This window comes from Lonchura striata, chromosome 12, assembly GCF_046129695.1.
Source record: "Lonchura striata isolate bLonStr1 chromosome 12, bLonStr1.mat, whole genome shotgun sequence".
In the NCBI taxonomy this organism is placed as follows: domain Eukaryota; kingdom Metazoa; phylum Chordata; class Aves; order Passeriformes; family Estrildidae; genus Lonchura; species Lonchura striata.
The window spans coordinates 12391807-12416667 of NC_134614.1; the positions used below are offsets into that span (position 1 = coordinate 12391807).

Consider the following 24861-nt stretch of genomic DNA (forward strand, 5'->3'; position numbering starts at 1 on the left):
CTCCTGGCTTACACTGTAGTGATGCCTATCAACAGGTACTCAGGACTTGCAGGAACCACGAGGTAATCTGATTAGTATGAATTAGAACAAATATGATATTGATTTCTTTTTTCTCTCCACACAGAGACAATGGCCTTGGATGCCTGTGATGGCAGCTTTGGTTGCTGTAACAGCCGTGGTGCTGTACCCAGGCCTAACCAGAGCTTCTCCATGAGAACTGTTGTTGAATCCATACACCGTCCTCCCTTTAGAAGCTGGCAACATTCATATACTGAGGGAAAACAGATTAATTCTCTTCCTTTTTACCTCTTAATACAGCACAGCTCTGCGTGAGAACAGCAGTAGGGTCATTTGCTTTAAACTGTATAAAATGTATCTGTCTATAAAGAGGGAATAAAATTGTGATTCATCATTCTGTGAGCAATATTTTTGCTTACAACTTCATGCAAGTTTTAAAGTAGTATGTTGGAATTCTGAATACTATAATGGTGGCCTAAAGCAGGCTTCATGGTACCAAATTATTTATAATGGCTAGGGTTGTGGACACTGACTTTAGAATCCGATTGCTAGACTTAAGAGGAAAATACTGATTTGGACATCCAAGCCAAGTAACCTTGCAGATACTTGGAAACAGATGCAGTGTGCTCAGTGCCTTTCAGTATGATCTATTTTTTTTTAAACTAGTGTATAATTTTACTTGCTGTTAGTCACTGAGCTGTTGGGAACAAGACTTAAAAAAACTTCTCTTACTACGCCTTTCGAAGGAAGCATATTTTTCTTTCATAAGGATTGCTTTATTAATGGGTGTTGGGAATAAACACAATTCATGTCCAGCCTTAAAGAGATAGAGATACTGATGGTGAAGACCAGCCTGAAGTATTTAGTGTGCGCGTGTGCGAGTGAAAGCATGTGTGTGTTCTTGAGTGAACTAAGGTGTTTCTGGGAGCAAGTACTTGGTCATTTGATGGACATAGTGCATTGATTCAACTTATGTTAACTTTAGTTTGAATGTAATTTATTAAATTTCATATATTTAAAGAGATACGTTCTTTAAAAGTATGAATACCTTCTCACATATCTCATGTATCAGTTTATTTTTTGTCATTTGATACTTTCTGACTTGAGCTGGAGAAGCTCTTTAGAATAAGCTTCTGTGGACATAACTTTATTAAGAGAACTGCTACAGTACATCTGTGATAGCTGAGAAGATCTAGATGCATAAAATTCTACAAAATTGGAATCATATACCTGATGAAGTATTGTCAGGTGAAGATGATTTTAATTTGGTAGCAAAATTTTATGGCTCCTTATCACATGGCTATAAGTATGATGCAGTGGTCCCCATTACAAAGTTTATTTTCATTATCTAAGTACTATAACTATTGCTATTTGCTGACTTTTGGTGGGAATCACTGTAGTTAGTGCTGAATTAAATGTAGACAGTAGTTGTCTTGTTCAGCTCAACAGTTCTGTCAAAAAAGTTTATTAAAGACTTAATAATATGTTAAAGAATGGTAAAGTAATATCTGCTAAAGGAAACTTCAAAATAGGGAGGTAATCTCAGCAATTCAATTGGCTTTAAAGAATGTTATGGCAATTGGCAGATAGTTTAAATATTTAAATAGAAATTTAGTATATAATTTACTTTGTGAGGTTTTAAGGGTCATTGTTCTTTAATAAAGGTTCTGTCTTAAGTTACATGGGATTTGCTAATGGGAGGAGTATTAGTTGGAGAAAATAGTCCACAAGTGACTTGTAGAAAATAACTATTGTCATTTAGTTCATTCATTTCATCTTTTTCATCCTTTTCAGTTGCAGGAAGCCACCCAACCACAGAACACTCGTATGCCAGTGGTACTTAGTACCTCTTGTATATAGGTTATTGCAAATATTGTTCTGAAATGCTTAACTTCAGAATTACATTTTTTTAAGTAATTAATTGTTTTAAATCTATTTTGTAAAGATATAAAAATACAATAGAATTTCTGGAGTACAGATTAAACTATTTGCACTAACACACGTGATGTGCATGATTTAATAAAATAACTTTACTCTCCCTATGCATGTTTGAGTTGAATGTCATTTGAAAACAAGAGATTCATGCTAAGTTTCTTTTGCACTAGATATTGCCACAGTTACTAGGCACAATGTCTGCAGCATGTCCAGTAAGAGCAAAAGACTTTTTTTTTTTTACCTTTTTTTTTTTCACATTTGTGCTGGTTTAAGTTTTGGTCTAGCTGGTCCCTCTGTCTGTGGTTTTCAGAAGGAAGTGGGGTAGGAGAGAGTCATGCAAGGCTTTGGGAGCATATTGCCGTGGAGGAGGAGCAGGTGTTGGAGCTGCAGGGTGGATGTGCCCGTGGCAGGGGTGGTGAGACTTCTGCAGGTCCTGGGCAACAGAGGAAAGCCCTGCTGGGCCAAGGGAGCCCGATGCTGCCTCCTCACCTCTTCAGCATCTCCAACTCCCTGTTTGCCCCTGTTTCAGCTGCTGTTTCTTCTGCAGTGGATTCCCTCCCCTCCTCCCTGCTGGTAGCCTGAGGAGGGGAGCCTGGTAGAGCCGGGGGTCGCTCCCCCTGGCAGCAGGGAAGGTGCCAGGTCCCCAGGGGCAGCTGGGGGGTCCTGCACCACAGCAGTTCTGCCTGGGGCTGCATTTGTCCTTGTGTTAAAGATAAATGCCTTGTTTTCCGAAATCTTTAGCACATCAGAGAGCTGCAGTTTGAGGCCCAACATGGTTGTATTAAAGGAGAAATATTTCTAATTTCCTTACGTGCATGTACGCATATTTATATTATATACACAGGTGCATAGTACACATTGCATGGGGGCTTGTGCTTACAAGTATACCTGTGGTTCCCTAATACAGTGCCTTTTCCAGGAGTTCTTGATATTTGCATGTTCAAATGATGAGGAATGAGCTAAAATGCACAGTTCACTCTTCTGCTTTGAGAATCCCTGGAGAAGGGTTGGGTAACTGGGAAGGTGCTGTTCTTCAGTGCTTTGATACTAAAACACCGAGTGGGGTTATTTTGCAATGACTCCTTGCACAAACCTTTCTGGATTTTTATTGGTTTTTATTGCTTTTATTGTGTGCTCTTTTACATTCATATTTAGGTTCTTTCTTTTGTTAGGCTTGATTGGCTAAGCCTTGGAGTTACTATACCAAGTAGCTTTTCACACGTGTGAGATGCTCCACTTGTAAAACAAGTGCTCTGAGCTTGCACTGAAATTTGAGGTTTTAAAAAGGTTCCTCATAGTAGTGAAGTTAGAGAGTTGTTTTATCAGTTGCTAATTCAGCTTGGAAGATTTAGTATAAATCTTGGAATATCTGAACACTTCTTCAGATTTGTCCTGGTGTCTTGAGTGAGGCACCTTTTTTAAATTCTAAAATAATTTACCTACATGGGGACTAAAATATCAGGCCTTTTATTTAAAAGTACTAATATGTGAAAAATACAGTGTGATTTTCCTGTTCCTTGTAGCTGAATTAAATACGTTCTTCCAGAGTCTTTGCCTCATCCTTTTTGCAGAATGTCTGGATTTTTTGGTGCTAAATGGAGAATTGTGAGCCTGCACAATCTATTGCTAGAGTTCTCATAAAGCAGTGAGAATTAGTATCAGATAACTGATAGCTGAAGAAAAGGTAATCAATCACCTGTGCATGTATTTTTGGGGTATATCCCTAAGTTATTTTTCTAATCAAGTCTTCTGAAGTATGTTAACTGTTCCAGATTTCTGTATGCTTTATGTAAGATTTTGAATGTCTCCTGCCTTAATCCATAGGGTTCTGCCACTTGCAAGAATCATTTATTCAGCTTGAATTTTTTCCATGACAAATCCACTGCCAAATTCATTCCACCAGCAGCACCTGAGTGCTCTAAAACACCAGGTCCACCACTATGGCTTTTGGGAAGCCACTGTCCTTGGCACTGGCTCTGCAAGTAGGGCTGGCCAGGTTTCACCAGGGGCCTTTTCCCCCTTCTGGCTGTTCATCCACCATTAGCATTTCATTAGCAACTGCCTCAAAATTTTGAGTCTCCTATTAATAATAGCTGTTTATCATATAACAGAATTAGAAGCCATATTCTTTCCTTCTCTCTTGCATATACCTCTGGGTCTGTTTGAAGAGTGATTGCTTCTTGCAAACAGCTGCATTGAACTCCCAGGTCCAGCTGATTTGCTCATTCCAGTTCCTCTTTGCACGTGCTTATGAACACAGAATTCCTCTTTCTTTGGTGGGGAATTGGGCTGCAGCATAGGGGATTATTTTTGGGGTTTTTACTTTGTACCAACTTGAAAGCAAGCAGAGGTTCTTCTGCTTGGAAGAGAGGAGCTGCACCCATTTCTGCTTAAAAGCTGGGTGCTACCAGTGTCTGACTAAAACCTCCCAGCAGTAGAAGGTAAATCAGCAATTGAAACAGATTTTGATGGGAAGGGACATTACAGGCTCAAGTTCCCATTTGTAAAGGTAAGGAGAGCTTGTCTGATCTCTAATCTGGATATCACAGTCATAAAACTTCAGTCGGATTAAATCATCAGCAGCAGAATATCAAAAAGTTTGGCATTTGTTAGAAAAACTCTTGCTTTAAGAACTTCAGAAAAAGGATCAGTCACCTCTGTAGATAAGGTACATGAGTCACTACTATTCTCTCAAAAGAAACCCAAACCTTGCTTTGGCTTCCAAAAATGGAACTCCAATACATCTCTCTTGGAGTATGTTCTTTTGCTACAGATGTCCTATCTAGGAATTTGACATACCATGATCATACCTTCCAATCTTACTTTATATGAATGAATTTTTAATTTTTTCTTCATCCCTCTAGTTTCTGTTGTCTGCTTTTTAAACAATTTTTAATTTTTCAGATGTTATCTTTTGAAGAGTAGCTGCCAGAACAGAACACATCCTTACAGTTATTACCTTACTAACATGATATCAATAGACAATAAGCTTTATATTCTGCTGTTATTCTTGTTTGATTGTCTACCAGAACTTTTTTTTGGGGATTCACTGACTTCTTGTTTCTAGATTTAACCTTGTCAAATCCCTGTACTCTTCACATCACCCTAGTATAAGGTGCACCCTGTGGTGTCTGACTTTGCAATATTGTTTGGTAAAAACCACTGTAGGCAGCAGGCCCAAGCAGGAGCCCGTTCCCATGACTGTTCAGCACAGCATAAGGAGGTTTTTCCCCCTTTAGGTTTTATAGGGATGACTCCTGAAGCTTTGTTCTAGACTATTGATCATACGCTGTTGAAGAGTAGCGAGAGAAAAACTGATTCCTGAAGTACAATAGGGAAAATATTCATAGAATAATTCCTTCATTTAGTTTTTACAAACAACTGACAGCTGTTCTACAATATTAGCTAACAGTGATAGTAGTGTTGCAATCACTTTTATTGGAATGTCATGATTTACAGAAGTCTTGGTTAATAACGCTAATAAACTCATTTTTTAAAAAACTTTGAAAAGGGGAACTTTATTTTCTAAATACTTTGACAAGTATGAATTATTTACATTCTTGAATCTTTTGCTGACTGCTTCCTGTAGATTGTTCTATGATATGCTTACATCTTAGAGTGAAGCAAAGCCAGTCCTTTTCCCAGAATCAGACATTTACTGTCTTCCCTCAGCCCCACCATGTTGTTTGCACATTTCTGACACTTCCCTCTCCAGGCATTTGAAACTGGAGGTTGTTCATGTGGCTGAGTTTCTCAGTGTGCCCAGCGAGCATCGTTCCCAGAGCTGGCTGTGTCTCAGCTCCGAGGCACTGAGGGATGTGGATGTGTGTCCGTGCTGTTCTGGGATGGCGCTTGCATGTGGTGGACCAGGACGTGGTCACTGGTGTTCTGCAGCCACGAGAGAGAGTGGGGGTGAAATTGAGATTGTTGGGGAAATGGTTCTCAGCTGTGGGAATGGAGATGTTGGCAAGGAGAGATAATTCCTGTGTTATGTCAGGTGAGACACTGAAAATGCCAATGTGCTGCCAAAGCGTGCCATCCCTTCATCGTGTCTGATGAACAAATCCAAAGCCTGGGTTAAACTAAAAGCAATGTTTTATTACCTGATCATATTAGTCAGTAGACTGAGACAAAAGACTGAAGTCATCAATTCATTCTGTTCTATTGGAATAAAATGTAACCAAAAACTTACCTGTATTTGTTTCAATACCCATTGTTGGGACATGGATTTATTTTTAGAAACACTGCACACACATTATGGTAAAGTACTGCCTTCAGTATGGAATGAATTTGCTCTTTTAATCTTTTCATGCTAGATCATTTATGAAGTTTATATTCTATTTATATTTCTTGTAAGGAGTTCTTGCTCTGGAAAATAATTTTATTGAGTATGTCATCAGTTTTGATGTGACAAAACTACTTCTTGTCTTGAATACAGTGGCTCTTACTTTAAAAATGTTCCAAATATGCAATATGTCTTTTGGGATGAATAAATGGTAAAAATTATGAAAATAAATTTACATCACAACAGAAAGCTGATTTGTATTGTACATAGTCTTTCATTCAGCCTGACTCCAAATTTCAGCACTCCCCAACTTCTGAACCTGCTACACTCTGCTTTACGGCAATAGAAGACAAATCACTAAGTAATGAATCAATTAAAACTGATTTCAAAGTTGGAATCTATTTACCTGTTTACTTTGTGCAAATGGGATTTGCAGCCACGTGGCCTTCCCTTCTATGTGTGACACGGCAAAGCTGGGCTCCAACAGGTCTGAACCCAGGCAGAGAACACGGGGTAGGAATGCAGCCTTGGTTTGTGCAAGAGTTACTTGGGTTTAGTGGCGAGACATCCTCAGGGGATCAGTCACTGATCATCCTTTAAGATTTCGTCTCTACTGTAAATCCGAGGGAATTCTGGAGTTCTGTTTCAGTGCTGACTCAAGAAAAGGGCATTTCAATGAGTCACGTAATTTTCAGCAAGTTTGAGGAAGGAAATTCTCCTCCCTGTTTGCAGACTGTGTGGTTTGGATCCACCCCAGGGTGCAGTTTAAGTACACATGGTTTCACTCCAGGCAAGCAGTAAGTCCTGGTGTAAGACCTAGGTAACTTATCTCTTCTATTTTTCAATTTAAAAAATTAAGAGTTAGAACTGGCATTAAAACATTCTTCCAGATGCAGTAGATGATTATTGAGGGGAGGAAGCCTAAAAAGGTAATAAATATATCTGCTGCTCTTTATGGGACATTGCTGGTAGCACTTAATGTGTTACAAGTTTGTCTTGAATTCCTTTCTCCCAACACCAGTGCAGAGTGCTCTTCCTTAGATCCTGAATGAGTTTATTTCAAATTAATGATACAGGTAAAAGGTGGTGATAAAGTTTGCTCATTTTTAAAGGCTCTCTGTCAATATTCCTGGCTCACTAGGTGTGATATTCAAGGCATTGGGTGTTTCTGTTGTAAGTGTAGCAGCCACAGCTGACTGCCAGTTTTTCTGTTGCAGAACCTGACTAGAACCCAACTGTAGCTGGCCATTGTAAGAGACATTTATTGGTCTTTTTTTTTTTTTTTTTTTTCCCACTTTGTAATTATTGCAGTGGCACATAAGCAAAGACATAGCCTGCAGCAATTTCACAGTCATTTTTTAATTGCACTTCCAGCCTGGGGTTGGCCAGGTGTTGGTGTGCCTGTGCTACGTGTTGCAGCACTAGTACATCCTTCCCCTGCAGACTTCTCTGAACTGTAATTCTTCTTTAGAAGAATAATGTCCCAGCCAATCATAAATAAATAAATATTAGCATATTGTAAATTTTAACATTAAATATTAATCTCCCTTGTTATTACTTTACATGATTGCCTTTGCAGCAAGTGAGGGTGTACCTTACCACTGTTCAGGAGGATGTTTAGTAGACAAATACAAAAAAAAATTTTGGTGCCTTACATGGTGTGTCTTATTTGAAATATAGAGGGAGTGGTAAAAAGTCATTTACCCCACACTGATGTTTCTTCCAGTAATTGAAAAACAAATACTGGAATAATTCCATCTGAATGAGCACTTCTGGGATGTTTCTTTGATGAGAACTGAATTGCTTTGTCAGATGTGTAGGATGTTGCATCTCCTTGGAATGTGAGTCTGTGAGAAGTCCCTGCTACTGAATGCCTGCCTTAGATGGGCAGGGAAGTGTATCAGGGAAATCTTTGTTGTAAGGTTGTCAGGATAGAAGATGAGCCACAGTATTGGCAGAGATAATTCTCAGCTGAGGCACCTCAGTTCTGCTCATGTGCATGTGGACTCATTAACAGTGGTGTTCATTTGATGCAAATTGTTTCCAGTTCCCATGAAATATATTTCACTAGAGGTTATTCAAATATGGTAAGTTTTCAGATGTAAAATAGAGAACAGTAATTGAGTATTTAGTCATATTCTGCAGCTGTGTGGCTTAATGTTTTAATTTCTTGGACTTAAGTAAGACCTCAGCGTGATCCTGCTAGCTCAGACACTTCATAGTAAAACTGCTGTATTATTCTTTAGATTTTGAGCACATTTTGGAGTTCTTCAGTCCTTTTGGTTGTGAAGATACTCTGAAAATATCAAGTTCTAACTGTGTGATGTGAAGGTTGCTTCCTGCAGCCTCTGAAGTGCGAGTTTGGGAAGCAGTGGATTTGTCCTGATGAGTGTGGCCACAGGTGTCCATGACCCAGGTGTGAGCAGCAGTCTCCACGTGCAGAGAAAGAGCAAAATGACTCAGGGCAGAGTCACATCCTGTTAACCCTGGCTGGGGACATCACCACTTCACTCTTCCTGCTTCTCACTAATGAAAGCTGAAAAGTCATAAAAAGAAGCTCACTGAAATGTGGGAAAGGCTAGTCCTTGGGCAATCTGTGGCTGCCCAATCTTGCATGCAGTATCTCACCTGCTCAAAGGCAGCTCAGGCTCAGCATTGTGTTTATGGAGCTCTCAGGGTCAGGTGGCCTCTTTCCACGGGTGGTGGCTGCAGTCCCAGGCTGAGGTGGTTTGCTGTGGTGTGGAATGTGCTTTACAGGTGATTACACCTCAGTGCGTGCCAGTGTCGGAGCGGGAGAGAGCTGAGCCCAGCAGTGGCTGTACCCATCTGAGGAGGCTGTGCATGGCCACCAGTGAAAAGCAGCATCTGGCTCCTGCTCTCAGTGTGCTGTGCTCTGCCTTGTGGGCTTCCAGCTGGAGTTAACATGCATGTTAACAGATGCACTTGGGTTGGATATTGGGAATAAATTCTTCCCTGTGAGGGTGGTGAGGCCTTGGCACAAGTGGTCCAGAGAAGCTGGGGATGTCCCATCCCTGGAAGTATTTGAGGCCAGGCTGGATGGGGCTTTGAGCAATCTGGTGTAATGGCTGGTGTCCCTGCCCATGGCAGGGGGGTGAAATGAAATTATCTTTAAGGTCCCTTTCGGTCCAAACTGTGCAATGATTCTGGGACAGGTCAGCTCAGCCTGTCAGAGCAAGTGCCAGTTACACAAGGTTGTGGGTTTGATCCCTGTATGGGTCATTCCATGCTCCTTGTGGGTCCCTTCCAACTCAGAACATTCAGAGATCAGTTTCTGTTTTAGAGTGCACATTCAATGAACCAGCAAAGCTGTGTTTGCATGGCTTCCTGATCAAGTGATCGTGGAGCAGAAACAAGCTGGTGGAGCAGAGCAAGAAACTCCACTTATCCACACATTCTGTTTTAGTGGGATAAAGCTTTGTGCCTCTCAGTGCATTTTTAACAGGATAGAGATTTAGGTAAAGGTATTTTAAGCTTTTAAAATGCAATGTGTTAGAAGAGTGAACTTGGAGTTGTCATCTGTAATGTGTACTGTGTGCACAGATCTCTGCTGAGGAATCTTAGTTTGAAAGAGGGTGTTTAAAAACCTTCCCCAAATATATTGGCTGCCTCCCAATAACTTTTAAACTGGCATTGAAGCTGGAGAGGATTTTTTTTCTTTTGTTTCTGTGTTGTGTTGCTTAATGCATGCAAAACTGACTTGTTTGAGCAAGGATATTCCACTAACAGCTTGAGACTCAAATCACAAATTTCAAATACATTTCAAAACCTGTTTTGTGGTGGGAAATACTTCCCCTTCAGCCTTCCTTGGGGGTGTCTTTGCTAGTAGTTGCTGCTTCTGTTTTTCCTCAGATATGTCAGGGTGGTTTTGCTGAAATAAATTGTCATCCTCAGAGCACAGAGGCCCTGGTGGCTGTGTTGTCTCTGAGCATGGAACAGGGTCCCTCCTGCAGCCCCAAGCTGGGTGTTGGGTTGTTTTGGTTTCATGGACAATGAACTGGTGGCCTGGGAAGCCTGACCTGGCCTGTATCAGCATGAGGGGTGGCTGGAGCCTGCAGGAGGAAGGTCCAGGTGTCTCGAGAGGAAGGAAATGAGGGAAAAAGAGTGTGTTTTGGGGAACATTCCCACGCAATGCAAGGGAGAGGCATGGGCTAGGGGGCACATCAGGAAGGGAAGGGTCAAATGGGTCTGGGAAGGATGTTCTGGGTTTTACCACAGAAGGAAAAAGTACTCTTCCAGCTTTGAAAGAGCATCCTCATCCTCTGCTGGTATCTGCTGCCTGTCTCCCTGAGCCAGCAGAGAGCCCCAGCTGCTGCCTGGGGCAGGGGGAGCTGCCCTGTGTGACCCTGGGGCAGCGAGAGGGAAGGTGCTGATGAATGGTGAACACACAGTGCAGGAGGGGGGCCTCACAGACAATGTCTGCCTTCCTGCCCTATGCCTGAACCTCATGGGAAGCCTGCTCCATTCTTATCCCCTTCCTGGCACTGACCCACGGGCCTGCTGTGACCTGAGGCTTCCTGTCACCCCTGCAGGGCACCTTCCACTATAACAACCAGGTTCATGGGCTTCCCTTGTTCTGAATGCAGAAGATTTCTCCTGCCTGTTGCAACAGAGAGGTGACCTGGAGCTGTGTTTGCAGCATTAGGCAGGAGAACAATAAAATAGCTGCCAGGGGATTTTAACTGGAGACACCCTTGTGGTGTCTAAGGTGTCCAGGAAGCAGTCTTTGGTCTGAGCAGTCACAGCTGCAGGAAACATGGTGGGATGGGACTTGTTGGAGATCTGGTTGCAGAATGCAGCTGGGCATGCTGCCATGGGGGCACAGTGCCACTGCAGGGTGGGCAGAGCCCCTGGTGAAAGCAGCTCTGCTGGCCCCAGTGCCAGGACTTGTGTAGGGCACAGTGGAGAGTGCACCTGAGCCTGGCTGCATCAGGAGGAGGTAAGAGCTGGGAACATCTTCTCTACTGTAGCAAGGATGACTGGTGCCAGCACATCCCCTGCCTGGTCTGGCTCTTGCCTTGGCTAAACTGTGTACTGTGAGTGAGGTGCCTTTGATGCATCTGTTGCCTCATTCGTTGCCTCATCCATGGAGCTTGGCTTGAGCCATCCCTATGGCTGAGAGACAAAGATCCTTTTAAAACGTAAAAGAATCTTTGTTCTAGTTTTGTTTTGTCTAATTCTCACATGTGTATAACGATGTACATAATCTATATGGAAAAAATTATCACCACTTAAATGTTTTTTTCTCTGTACACATGCCAGTGGAAAATGCTTCATCGGTACTTCCTACAATCCTGCAGACCCAGACAATGCACTTCTCAGTACTGTTTCAATCTACAGTTACTGACAAATAAAATTGTTTGTCAATTTTACCAGAAGCAGATGTCAACTTTCTAGACTTAAAGCAAAAAACCCACAAACCAACAAAGCCCCCAAAACAAAAGGGAAAAACCCCTTTAGACTCAGTGTGTGGCCTAAAGGCAGCCATCCCTATGCCTGTGCTGCTAATTGGGCCCTGCCTGTCGCCCTCATTAGCCCTTGGGCTTTTGGGCACTGCTGAGAAGGCACAGCCCTGTTACAGGGCACTGGAAGAGTTTGTTCATGGTGTCTCTCTGTGGGAAGAAAAATTCAGTTCACACCCTGTAAGTCCAAGCTATAAGGTAAAAATAATCCCTTTCTATTCTCTCCTAAACAGAACTGCTCCTGGAAAGCAGAAACAAACCCTAGTAATTGCTCTATGTCCCTGGAGTCCCTAACAGAGCATCTGCAGACATGACAGGAACAAGACGTGCTCCGGATCCCTGCAGTTTTCCGCAATGGCAGAGATCAGTTCATGCGTTACTGTGTCAGTGCTCTGTGTGTGCTCAGTGCTGTGGCACTGCAAAGAAGATGACTTTATTTTCCTGCTGCAAAGAGGTTGAAATCTTAACATCCTGAACATATGGAAGGAGAGTTTTCTCTGACTGTCAAAAATCTCATAAAATGTAAGCTGGGGGGAGAGGGGAGGCCACGTGCATGCTCAATGTTCAAGAAAAGCCTATTTGTGCTCAGTGTAATGACAATATTTTTCAGTTGCAACTCTCCTGTGCAGAAGTTTAATCTTCCTACTGTGAACAGAGTGAGAGCAATGAGAGCTACATCACTTTTAATATGGCCAGTTTTCTAAGAACAAAAGAAATCTGTGTCAAGTGTGTGATTTGGGTTGCTTTTGCACCTTTTTTTTGGTCTGTGCTTCTCTTTATGCCCTGGCCAGTTCTTACACTCCCCAGCCTTGTAAGAAAGTAGACGTGGTTGCTAACTTTAAGAGGAAAGAGATTGCCTAGATCTGATCTAAGCACCATTGCCTTTGTTTATGTAAACAGTGACATCATCTTCTATTGCAGAATGGGAACCCTGAACAGTTACAGGAGAGCAAATTCAGGAAGTGTCCTTATGAGACAAGTGTGATTCATCTTCAAGTGTGTATATTTAAGAAAGATGCTGTATCCTGAGTCAGATAAGTTCTGTGAATCTGCCTTTACTCCAGTTCAAACTGTCATATATTAGTAAAAATTAATAACCTTTTTCTTTCCTTTTAAACTATTTGAAAAGTGGTGCTTGCAGCCTGCTGGGGCATGTGAAGAGCAGCAGAGCTGGCTTTTTTGTCCCCTTTCAGTTTCTCCAGAAATCTGCCTTTGCACTCTCCAAAAGCCTTTTGTAAGTGGTGCCTGACTCATCCAGTGATGGTAAGGGCTGCCTTGTTCCTGGGATTCGGTGTCAGTCATCCAGGGGATGGTGTTCAAGGTGGTCAAGGCATTGTTGAACTGCCAGTAAAGCACTCAGTTTCCTACTGGGGGAGTTTGCTGGTGTCTGTTAGAAAATACCCCACAGCCAGGTTCAGTCTCTTCTCCATCACAGTGTGGGGAAATATGCACCCTTTTTGGCTAGAGCTGAAAAAGCAAAAGCATGCAGTGCAGTATGGCTGAGTCGCTGCCAGGGGTGAACATCTGCTCTACAGCTTGTCCTTCAGCCCTTAAAGACTGTTCTGTGGGCAGCCAAGAGCACTGGCCTGGCTGGGTTCTTGCATCTGTTTTGTACCTGAATGGGGAGTCACTCTCTCCAAAGGGGATGGTTGCAGATTGGCAGGCTCCAGCTCTGTGCCAGCTGCATGTGTGCAGCAATGCATGGACCTGGCTGCTGGAGAGAAACAACCCTGGTTTCTCCTCACTTGGATTTTCTGTGCCATATTTACTGAAAATAATTGCTCCTGTAGTGAATCACCATGAGGGAAGTAGACAAAATCTTCCCATTTCCTAGCACCTGCCTTGCTGCAGGGACATGTCTCTGTGCCTCTTCTTGCTGTCAGGAAATGACTACATCTGTGCTTGTCAGGCAGGGCAGAAGGCTGAAAGTTCTTTGGGTTGCCTTTGTTTGTTTGTTTGTTTGTTTGTTTGAAAAATTAACAGGAGTTTAGCAAGCATTGGTGATTGTTTCCAGTGAGTTTGTTATCAAACTTGGCCTCATTCATAGGAAAGGCTGGGGTTAAGTGCTGTTGGACGTTGGGAGGTGCCATGGCCCAGTGGCCTCCAGCCCTGTCCTAAACCAGAGAATCTTCTGTCCTCTCTCAATTGTTTCCTCTGTGCATGAAGGCAAATGTTGCATTATGCCAGGGGCAGAACAGCCCCTGTATAGTATATATATTTCCCCAACCTTCCTTGTCTAGTAGCTGTTGCCACTTTTCCTTGGCTTTAGGCCAGAGCTGGCTCAGCAAACCCTTGGGTCAGATTCCTGATTTCTCTCATCTGAAGCTGCCTGTTCCAGCTCCCTGTGGGAGGGGAAACTCCCTGATGGCACTTTGTGCTTTGTTTTGAGCTTACCAAGCATCTTCACCCTCATCTCAAAGCAGCAGCTTTATAAAAGCAGATTAACCCAGCTGGCAGCAGGGCAGAAGTGAGATGGTTTGGGGCATCTCACAATCCTACACCAGTTCCTCACTGGGCCAAATTGCAGCAGTGCCACAAACAGATCCTCAGGGTGCCCACATGGGTCTGCCCAGGGCTGAGAGCTGCCGACCTGGTTGACGTGCAGGGCAAGAAGCAGTTTTTACTCCTCCTGCTTCCTGGAAGGTGAGGAGATTTTGACCAGTCTGGGAGGAGCTGATCCTCATTTGGAGAAGATTTTGGGTGCCACCTTCATGTGACGATTCTCAGGAGTATCCTTGAGATACCATTTATCCAGAAGATTTGCTGTGCCTGGTAACTTTAGGGATGTGTGTTTCTTGCATGGTCTTATATGATCCTGGTGAGCCATCTGGAAATTTCATCCTATGATTACTCCAGGATCTGGAAGACCTTTTGTAACTACTAATCCCAGAAACAGATTTTTCCTTCATTCTGTCTGTCAACACAGCCTTTAACTTATTTTTATGGGCTTCAGCACATGTTTGAAGCATCACTGCCTTAGGATACAATTTATTTTTTCCAGAGTATCTCAGTGCTTCTTATATCTACTTATAGCACTTTCTGAGGAACAGCTGTTTCGTGGGTATTTATTAGGATCCTCTGTGTCTTCAAAACTTGACACATCTCTGTTTGCACACCTAGGACAGGAATCAATGTGACTTAGCATGCCATATGAGGTCCTAGGAAATTATGCTTTGCGGTGCCACGTATTTTGCCACAAAAAAATTGAGTAATGTTTTCATTGGTCAGATGTGATAAATATTTCATTAAAAATATTGATGCAATTAAAGCAAGGAGAGTAAAGCAAAAAGACTAAGATAACTGGTGCCATGCTATATTCTGGATATTTTGCCCCTTTTTATTGTGTCTTGCCTTCTGGCTCTTGTTCACCCACCAAAATAACTTGTGGATGAAGTTTCCTGTATGTGTCTTAACTTCTCTGTGGAGGGAGTGGGATATGGCAGGCAGGAATCCTGTGTGCAGGAAAAGCTGTTTAATAGAGGGCCATCAGTGTTGGGGGAGTTTGGGAAGGTCTGTGTGGTCATCTTGCCTGGAACCATGGCCCTGTGCTCCTGCTAGAGCATAAGGCCCGAGGCAGAGGTTGAGAGAAGCTGCCTGGAGGAGCCTGCAGGACACATTTCCCATGGCTGGAGCATGGCAGAGTGATGGAGAAGCAGGAGGAGTCTGTGTGCACAGCCCCAGGGAGGGGCTCTCTGCAGGGCCCAGGTTTGCTGTTTGCCCTGGAGCACACAGGGTGCACTTGCAGAGCTTCGTGTAAAGCCCCTCTGCAAGTCAGCAGTGATGCAGGGACAGCTGCCTCCTTTCTCTCTCTTGGTAAGGAAGAATTCTCAGAAATGGTTTTTATATTTCTTGGGAACAACAGAAAAGCTTGACTTAATTGCTGTTCTAAATGTATGCCTATGGCTTCTGAAAGGCCCAGCAGGATATAAAACCACCAGTTACCAGTTCTGATTTTTGCCAGAACTTCAAAGTGTTTCCTTTTATGTAGTAATCTTAAAACTAGTCCAAGAAAACACTCACACCATTACTTAGATATTCCAGTTCTGCCACCAATATGGAAACTTAAATTATTATATTTCCCACAGGCAAAGCTTCCATCGTTAGTTAAACTTGATGGTCTTCTGCTTGCTTGTAGGGAAGATACAACTCCTTTCCATGGTCTCAAAAATGGTTGCAGTTCAAAGCTGAGCCAATAGTGATGATTGGTCCTAAAAAAATAGGACCTTAACATAGTAACCAAAGTCCTACTTAGACTTTAAATGTTTTTTAATCATAGTCACATCCTTCTCTGGAAAATAAGTTTCACATGCACCAGCCAGTACTCATTTAATAAACGTTTTGTTATTTTACTCTTTGCGATTACAGTTCCCATCTTTGTCACTTGTGCATCATGCCCAAACTTTATCAGTAGAGATAAAAGTTTGTGTACCTCCAGTGATTAAATGCAAGATTAGTCAGGTAGGACTCAGTCCTATCCTCTAAGTCTTAGTCACTTCTTGAAAGCTTTGTAAGCTTGGTTCACCTGCCTGTGCCAGTGTGGCCCTGTGTGGTCTGGCAATGTGTTTATTTTGTGAGGATTCATCCATGTGTGCTCAACAAGCCATGGCTGCTCTGCTCCAGAGATTATAACTAAATAATATCAATAAATCATGAAATTGAAAAGGACATGGGGTTTTTTTGGTCAGGTTGTATTGGGACTTTCTTGGTAAGTGCAGTTATGTGGGCAGAGTCTGAGGTATTTATTTTTTCTGCTGGAGTGACCTCAGACTAGCACTTGACCTTGCAGTTATCCAAGGTCCCTTGGCTGCTGGATCCAGGAGAGCCCCAGCAGATGCACCATGGTATGACCAGGTCCTGGTCAGGAGGAAGTCCTGGAATGCCAAACAACAGCCACCAGGGCCAGCAGAGTCCCATCATACTCAGAGTGGTTTCAATGACTACAGGATGTGTGGTCAAAAATGAAGAGGTTGCTCAATAATCATTTGGATGTAGAGAAATCCTCCTGCTTAAGCAGATATCCTGCTGAGTTTCTCCTGGAAAATAATTTGATGTGTAAAATTGTATCTTTTCCAGATTATGCAGGATGGGATTTAAGAGAGAAGTGTCTAATTCTCCAAACTTAGAAAGCATGTGGACCTCAAACTCTTTTCCCAGTTGGAAAATTTGCTGTTAAGAAAAGGAAATAGATTTTTATAAGCAATATTTAATTCAAGCATTTGGCTAATTCTCCTGCTGCAAAGCTTTTAGGTCAAATTCTGATTCATTGATGTGGATCTGGAATTAAAGGGATTAGGAGAGGAAGTAGACTCAGAAGTTAGGAAAACTTTAGTTTCTGGTTCACTTTTTCCTACTCATCAAATGTATTTTTGACCTATGTTTCTATTTTAAGTGTTGTAGGGAAACTTACTCCTACGTGTCTGCCTTTGCTCTTTTTCTGCCCGTTGTCATCAGCTCTGCCATGGGTGTGTTCCATTTTATTGTTGCAGAAAGGGATCTTGATCGTTCTGGACATGACATTGTTGTACAAATGCTGGGAATTCTACATTCATTCCATTAGGTTAGAGAATGGAAAATGGGTGGTTTATTATTCTTATTACTCATTAAAAGTATGCGTTAAAACAGTGCCCTGTTTCACAATGTGATGTTCTGCAGTAGCCCAGGGCCTGAGGGAAGCCATGGCCAGTACCTTCCTTTTGTTTCTACACGTGTATGTAGTCACAGAAGTGTGTGTTGTGTTTAGGATTCCCACAGGGATCACTTTGGGGATCCATCTGAAAGCTTTTCATCTGGCATTAAGGTCATTCTCCCTCTGTCTGTCCTTGCCATTTCTCTGTTGTGTGTGTGACCCTCAGCTCCTGTTGTCCACAATCCCACTCAGCTTCCAAAAACTTCCCCTGTCCCACTGTGAGTACGCTCATCCCTAGGTCTCAGAGACCTGGCAGCCATCAATCCAATGTCATTTACAGTGTCCTGTAACACTATGTGTGATGGTTGTGAGTGCTTCTTTTTTTTCTGTGTTCGTAAAGCAGCTACAGTGAGTCTACTGGAGGAGCCAGGTCTGCATCCCACCCTGGCTGTGGTACTGTGAAGTTGTGATGGATGTACTGCTTTCATAAATGCAGCAAACAGCATTGCCAAACACAGTGGTTTATCTGGGGCCATCCATGTGCTCTGGAAAAAATAGCTCATCCTGGGAGAAAAGAATAATGGGGGGGGGTTTTCCTCAGTTTCCAGTAATTACTTTCAGAGTAATTATGTTGTTCAAAAGAAAGAGCTGCTGCTTGTCTTGTGAGAAAAAGGAGATAAGAACAAGGAGGTTAAATGTGACAACTCTTTGAGATGCCAGCCCTGTCAGCGCTCCAGAGAGGAGAGCACAGTGGTGATGAGCCAAATTCAGCCTGGGGCCAGGAATTAGTCAGGTGGGAGATTCCCACTAGATTTTAGGGTGTCCTGGGAGGTCTCCTGGAATAGGGAGAAAAGAAGGAGCTTGGCAAAGCAGAGGACTGTATCATTTTTCTCCCAGTTTTCACCATGTAATTCATGCTTTGCTCTGTAAAGCACTGTGATATAGTTTGTGTACATTATGTAAAATAAGTTGTATTCTATTATATTGAAGAAATACAAATATAAAATAAAGACAAAGGATGGAGTAAAGTAGCTGTGTGGTAACTGGACCTCCAGTCCCCAGTTGCACTGGTTGTCCCATTCCCCAAGTCTGTGGATGGAAGTCTCTGCTATCCCTGGAATTATTTAGGTGTTTTCCACATGATGATACAATGTTAAATACAGACTGTCCTGGATGAAAAGGGAAGCACAGATCAAATTCTGTCCCGTATCACTCTCCAGGAGAGCCTGTCTCCACCATCCCCTGCTCTCCTGCTGTTTGTGGCATTGTGCAGCTCTTCCATCTCAGGAGTTTTAAGGAGCAATTTTTAACTGTTTTTTTTTTTAACTGAATTTTGAACTTCATTTCTTTGAAGTTGGGAAAGCTCTAATACATCTCCAGGCACAACTGGCACGTGGGCTCTTTAGGAGTAGTGCCTGTTGGTAATGGGACAGCATGTGGCAATTTATAATCTATGGAAAGCAAAACCCCAGCTCTCCAGAGTTTGAATGGGGAGGAGGCTGGGAGGGAGGTGAGGATGGCTGTAAGCACTTCACATGGGCAACTTGCTATTGCAGAAGTTGAAATCTGCCAAAAAACGCCAAGGGGAATGTTATATGGAACAAAGATGTGTTTGTGAGCTGCCGGGCAGCAGGACGAGATCCTGCTTCTGCATTTCAGCGCCGAGGAGCGAGCCGCATCCCGGGCCGCATCCCGGGCCGCATCCCGGGCCGCATCCCGAGCCGCATCCCGGGCCGCATCCCGGGCCGCATCCCGGGCCGCATCCCGGGCCGCATCCCGAGCCGCATCCCGGGCCGCGGCGGGCGCTGCGGGACCGCAGCTCCGGGCGGGCGGAGGGGGAGCCGCGAATCCCGGCGGCTCCCGAGCCCGGCGGCCGCGGAGGAGGAGCCGGAGTCCCGGCGCTGCCAGGCTGCCAAGGAGGTCAGCACGGGGGGCTCCCGGCACAAATCCTTCTGCTCTGTGGGAATTTCCCTCTTGAGCGACTGCTGCGCTTTTTAACCCGAAGATTAATGGAAGGGGGCCGTGGAAAGGGTCGGAGTGCCGGAATTAGTTCATTAGTCTCCAAGCAAGCATGCAGGGCTGAGTCACTGGCGGCGCTTCCTGCGCTGATGCTCTGCCCGGAGCTCTCCCAGCGGTCCGGCCCAGCGCTGGGAACTCGCGGGGCCAGATCACCGCATGCTGCGACTGCGGGCTGTTAATGCTATAAAATAAAACTAATCTAGATTAATGACACTGCACATGTTATTCGTCTGTAATCCTGCTCCTTGGCCTCTTTCCCTCCCAACATAGCTCCCCATTGTTTTCTGGTTCTCTCTTAAGGTGTCCTTGACTTCCTTTGGGTTTCTGCATTTTTTCCGAGGGCTGGGATGACAAAGCTGCCTGGTTGGCAGCAGTGCCTGCTCTGGCCATTCACCTGGGGCAGACCCATGTCTGTGTATGTGGAGGCATAAACAGCCAGTCAGAGCTGTCATTTGGCTTTGATGGGTCACCAGCAGTGCTGACAGTGAGGTGCTGCAGCACAACACGAAACTCTTCTGGTCATAGGATCATAGAATATCATAACTTGGAAGAGACTCAGTGAGTCCAGCTCCTGGCCATGCACAGGACAACCTCATGACACCAGAAATGATGGTCCTGGTAGGGGATGCACACAGGATGTGTCTGGTTCCATGATGTTACAAAGGTTTGTTGCTAGATCTGACAGAAATGGGTTGAAAATTAAATCCAGCCATGCAGGGGGACCAGCCTGTAACTGCAACCAGTTCTTACTCTGAAACAGAGCATCTTGTCAAACCAGTTGTCTTCCTCATGTGGAAGTAGTGGTGTTTATGTGCAGATTTGTGTGCAGTTCTGGCTGCAGCACTCTGGGATGAGACAGTCTCTCACTGCAAGGACCTGGAGGGAGAGCTGGGGAGCAGGGCCAAAATGCCAATGCCAGATTTTTCATTCCTAGGACACATCTCTCACCTGCACTGCTGACGCATGGCCAGGGAAGAGAAGCCCCAACCACAGGTTCAGGCCTGGGGGGCTGAGGGCATCCAGGTGCCACGTCCAGCTCATCATCCACCACGGGGAGCCTGGCACAGGTTTGCTTTGCAGCAGGTCTGAGGGTTGAGCACAGAGGGAGGATCTTGCAGCCTTCATGACTGAGCGTCATCGCCTGCCTGTGCAGCCACGGGAGGCTGGTGTCTGTCCCACTGCTCTGCCTGGAGACTTTCCAGCTCTGGTAAATCTATTGCTGCCATAGGTGCTGGGAAATGAAAAGGTGTCAGCTTGACAGGGAAGCCTGTAGGATAAGGTCTGGTTACTGTCTGGAGCCTGTGGCAGCATTCCCAATGACTTGAGTGGGAGAACCAGGACCCTGATCCCCTGAGAAGATAAAGATCTAAGACTTACTAAATCTGGACAAAATCAGCTGTACTTTTGTTTTGCTGTGAGTTGTTTCATGCAAGGAGATTTTTAATTTATCTTAATACCTCACAGAGGATTGTTGCACTTTCATGTGATGCCAGTGGGATCAGCATGCCAGTGGATGCTCCGCTGGGGTCCCAGGGTGCAGTGCCTGGAGGTCTCCAGCCCCCTCCACAGCAGCAGTGGATTATGGGCATCATTCATGTATTTTCCTAAATGTTCTCAATTATTTTTTGCTGTAGTCACTTCCAGCAGGTGTTTTGAAATGTGGCGACCATTTGTTTTTTCTCCAGCCTTTGTTTTTCTTCCCTGTTCACCTGTTTGAACACTGTTGCCACAGGGAGAAGAATTCTGAGGGTTCAACCGCTGGCTGGAATTTTTTTCCTTTTTATTCTTTGCCTTTTCTTTTTTATGACTGCATTTTTAAATGACATGTTTATAAGTATGCACCTAATTTTCAAAACAAAGTGTTTTGAAACTAATTCTGCAAACAGCTGTTGCAAAGGCCAGCCCAAACTGGAGACCTTTCACATCTGTAACTCTGTGTCCCTGCAAAAGCTGTGTACAAGAGGGGCTCATGACCCCCACAGGGCAATAAAACAGCTGTTTTGAACTCTTGGTCTGTCCTGATGTCCCCTCAAGCTCTTCCACCAGCTCAGACATCCCCAGTGCAATTCTTCCTGAAGAAAACATACAATCTCTGAAGTGGTTTAAATACAGTAACCTGGGGAATCTGCATGTGGTGACAGACCCCGCTCACACCTGAACCCCTTCCTCCTGCACCTGCTCCCTGCAATCACCAGCCTTGGGAAGTTGTGGCATTTACCAGCAAAACCAACACGTCTGTGGGTATGTTTTCAGTGGCACTTTGTGCATCTGTTTTAGATTGCTTTAAATTACAGCAAGGGGCCGGCTCTGTTTAAATGGACTCAGAGGTGAGACCAAAGAAGTGAGGCTTAAAATTCAAAGCAATCCGACCTGCCCTGCCATGGCGTAATGGTCTGAGTAAGGCGCTGGCACGGAGCCATCTCCCTGACTCCTGGGAGAGATGCTTTAAAAGCTCCTCACATGGGCAGCTCAAATGATGTACACATGGGGAGAAAGAAAATAGTGTTTAATTGAAACTCTGTTCATGTATATATGTTTTTAGGATAAACAAAACAGATTGGGCAAATATTTACTTCTGCCCCTACTGCTACAAAGCAAACTTTCCCACAGCTTTTGACAGAGATAATCTGTTTTTTAGCCACGATGGTGAATTTGTAATGACAAGGTTTCATTCTGAATGTTTCAGGATTTCCTGATTGGTTCTCATGCAATTATTTTGATTAACAATGAGGTTTTCAGACCAACTTGAAAGGGTCTTGGAGCCCTAGGAATAACCTGGCTCTTGGTTATTCCTCTCACTGGGATTATTTTCTGCAGCTTTCTAGCACTGGAATCAAATTCTTTGGAAATCAAAGCAAACTACATCTTAAAAATATTTCATATCTCCACCCCCCTCTGAGAAGGGTTTCTTTAAGTTTAGAAAAATGTTTGTACCCATGTCAAAAAAAGAGAGAAAAACATAGAATTGGAATAAGAATGAAATTCCAATGTATTTTTTAATGAAAATATGTATTTTTAATAAAAATATGAATGCTTTAGGTGGTCATTTCTGTGAGAAGACAGCATCTGAAAACAGAAACTGAGAAGTATTCAGGGCATTTCTGATTAAAAAAGAAATGACATCTCATACTAGAAACGTCTGGATGTTTCTCTTTCATTTATAAACATAGGAGGGAGCTTAAGGAATTAGGAAACATCCATTAGTGCTGTTTACTCAGATTTCATTGTTCTGTTCTTATCACTTAGATTTTTTACCCTTTCTTTAAGATGATGTGGAAATCTCAAAGTGTGTATGCCAGCAGATCCCCTCGTCACTGCCTGTCTCTGCCCTGCGGGTGATGGCATCTTTCTGCAGATGGGAACAGTCCTCAGGAGTTCCCATTCCCGGCAGAAAATGCCATCAGTGGCAAGTATCCTTCATTCAAAGCAGTGCATAATGTGCTTGGACCCAGTGCATCCTAGGCAGAGTCCAAATCAGGGTTAGGGTGAGAGTGAGGGTTAGGGTTAGGGGACTATGCCTCTTTGAGCTGTCCCCACAGTGCCCACAGCACACTGGGCTCCTGCTCTCGGGTGGGTGAGAAATGAGACCTGGCTCCTGCTCACAAGAGATGCACGTGGAATAACCCCCCCCCTCTGTTTTCAGCTGGCAAGTTGGCAGCATTTAATGCAGCTGCTCCACTGTGCCACCCTGGCACTGCCACCGCCCACTGAACTCTTGGGGAAGGTGGAAGGTTGATGTCAACCAGGTGCACCTAAACATCTGCAGTGTAACGCTGCGAGATGTCTGCTGTGACAGGTCTTGCATTTACCATGTCCTAGATTAATTTGTCACTTTATAATAACTTAAATAGAACGGTGGATTTAAGTGTCACCGTGGTGGGACCCAATGAGGATTGAGAGGGTGGTTTTGATACAAGCTGAGAAGGCTGTAAATCAAAAAAACCCAGTTTTTGCTTTCTGTGAAAGTGAAGCTTTCTGAGTTCAAGCAGTTACCCAACCAAACTGTCCCAAGTTAAGCAAACATACTAGCTAAAGGTAAGTATGTATAACAGCATATTTTCTTTCACACCACCAAAAGTGGAAACATAAGCAGTGTGTCTGATGTCATCTCCATACAGATGGGTTTGAAATGCTGGCTCTCATCTGAAACATCATTACTTTTACAGTGAACTTTTAAAAACTCTACTATTGCTGCTAATATTATGTGTATGTATTTTAGAAGTAATTTCCCAGGACTCCAATAAAATGTTCTAACAGAGTTTTGTTCTCTAAACAATTTTAACCCGTGTTTTGCCTTTTGGGGAGTACTTTTGGCCCCCAGGCAACACAGAAGAAAAATTGCTGGCTAAGTAACACCAGATGCAGGAGAGACTGCTGGCCACTAGACAGCTCCCAGATGAGAAGGCCTTACAGGTTGAAATACAAATATGTTTTGTAATGAAAGCAGAAACCCTCTTTTACTTTAGGGCACAGGGACCAGCCATGAAACACAGAAAGGATTTTTGTTTGGGTTACAGCAAGAGGCATCATTATCCATAATTACATTTTTCATACCTGAAATCAAAAGCCCCAAAGCTATCCTCCCTCCAGAGAAAGGTTTGGAAAATTATCTTAAATGTTGTTTTTTGCTGATCTCAGGGTTGAATGAAAAGCTGCTGCAGTCCCTTGATAAAGGGTGTTTGCATGGGGATTATGTGTCAGCCACCACCTCGTGCCCCATCAGTGGTGCAGCCTCAGAGATTCCTCATGTCACTGCAGTCACAGCTCCTGCTCTGTGGAAAAAGGCAAGGGGGCAGGTCTCTCCTCCCTCTCCCTCACTCAGGCTATTATTGTGGTCAAAAGTCACCCTTTGCATAACTCACAGTGCCTGGGAGCTGAAGGGGTCTGGCTGTGGTATGCACCAATAGTCCTTTGGGAATCACCTTTGGGATAGGAAAAGACTCAGCCAGGTGCATCCCCTCTGGAGGCACTGGCTGAGGGTCATGTTATTTAATTGGGCTCAAATGCATTGGATTGGCTGAAGGGTCTCAGCAAAGCCTGTACCTGGGCAACTCATGAGTGAAGCCCAGCCACATGGTGCAGGGTGGGACATGCTGGCATCATAGCCGTGGGTTACAGGAGCCTTGTGTTGGTTGTTTGCTGTGAACACTTTGTCACCAGTAATGACAACTGTATGGGCTCCTGCAGATGCATGGGCTGGTGCACCAGAAAGGTCACAGAGGTTGAGCAGAGGTGGGCAGCAGCTGGGCTCAGCATGGGGAGTGCCAATGCACCTGGGCTAGTGAACACAGTGTCCACAGGGCATTGCAACACTCTGGGTAGCAAACTTCCAACACAGCTTGGAGCTGCTACCTTCCTGCTGGCTCCATGAAATGCCCCTGTCCCTGCTATGTGTGGCCTTTCCTGTGACATCCTGCAGCCTGCCTGCCTGGCACACCCTTCTTTGGAGGAGGATGGTAAGTTTACACCTGTCCCTTTCATGTGACTTCCACCACAGC

At 44.0% G+C, this 24861-nt stretch overlaps 1 protein-coding gene across 21 annotated transcripts in view; it reads left to right on the forward strand.

Moving 5' to 3' along the window:
- The window catches only part of SLMAP (sarcolemma associated protein), an 80400-nt gene extending 73908 nt beyond the window's left edge, over positions 1-6492 (forward strand). For all 21 annotated transcript variants that reach the window (XM_021532519.3, XM_021532452.3, XM_021532499.3 and 18 more), the window contains one exon: positions 125-6492. In XM_021532519.3, the coding sequence (XP_021388194.1) occupies positions 125-214 (90 nt within the window). In that variant the 3' untranslated portion in view covers positions 215-6492. The remainder of the gene's footprint in view (positions 1-124) is intronic.
- Positions 6493-24861: the final 18369 nt, after the last annotated feature.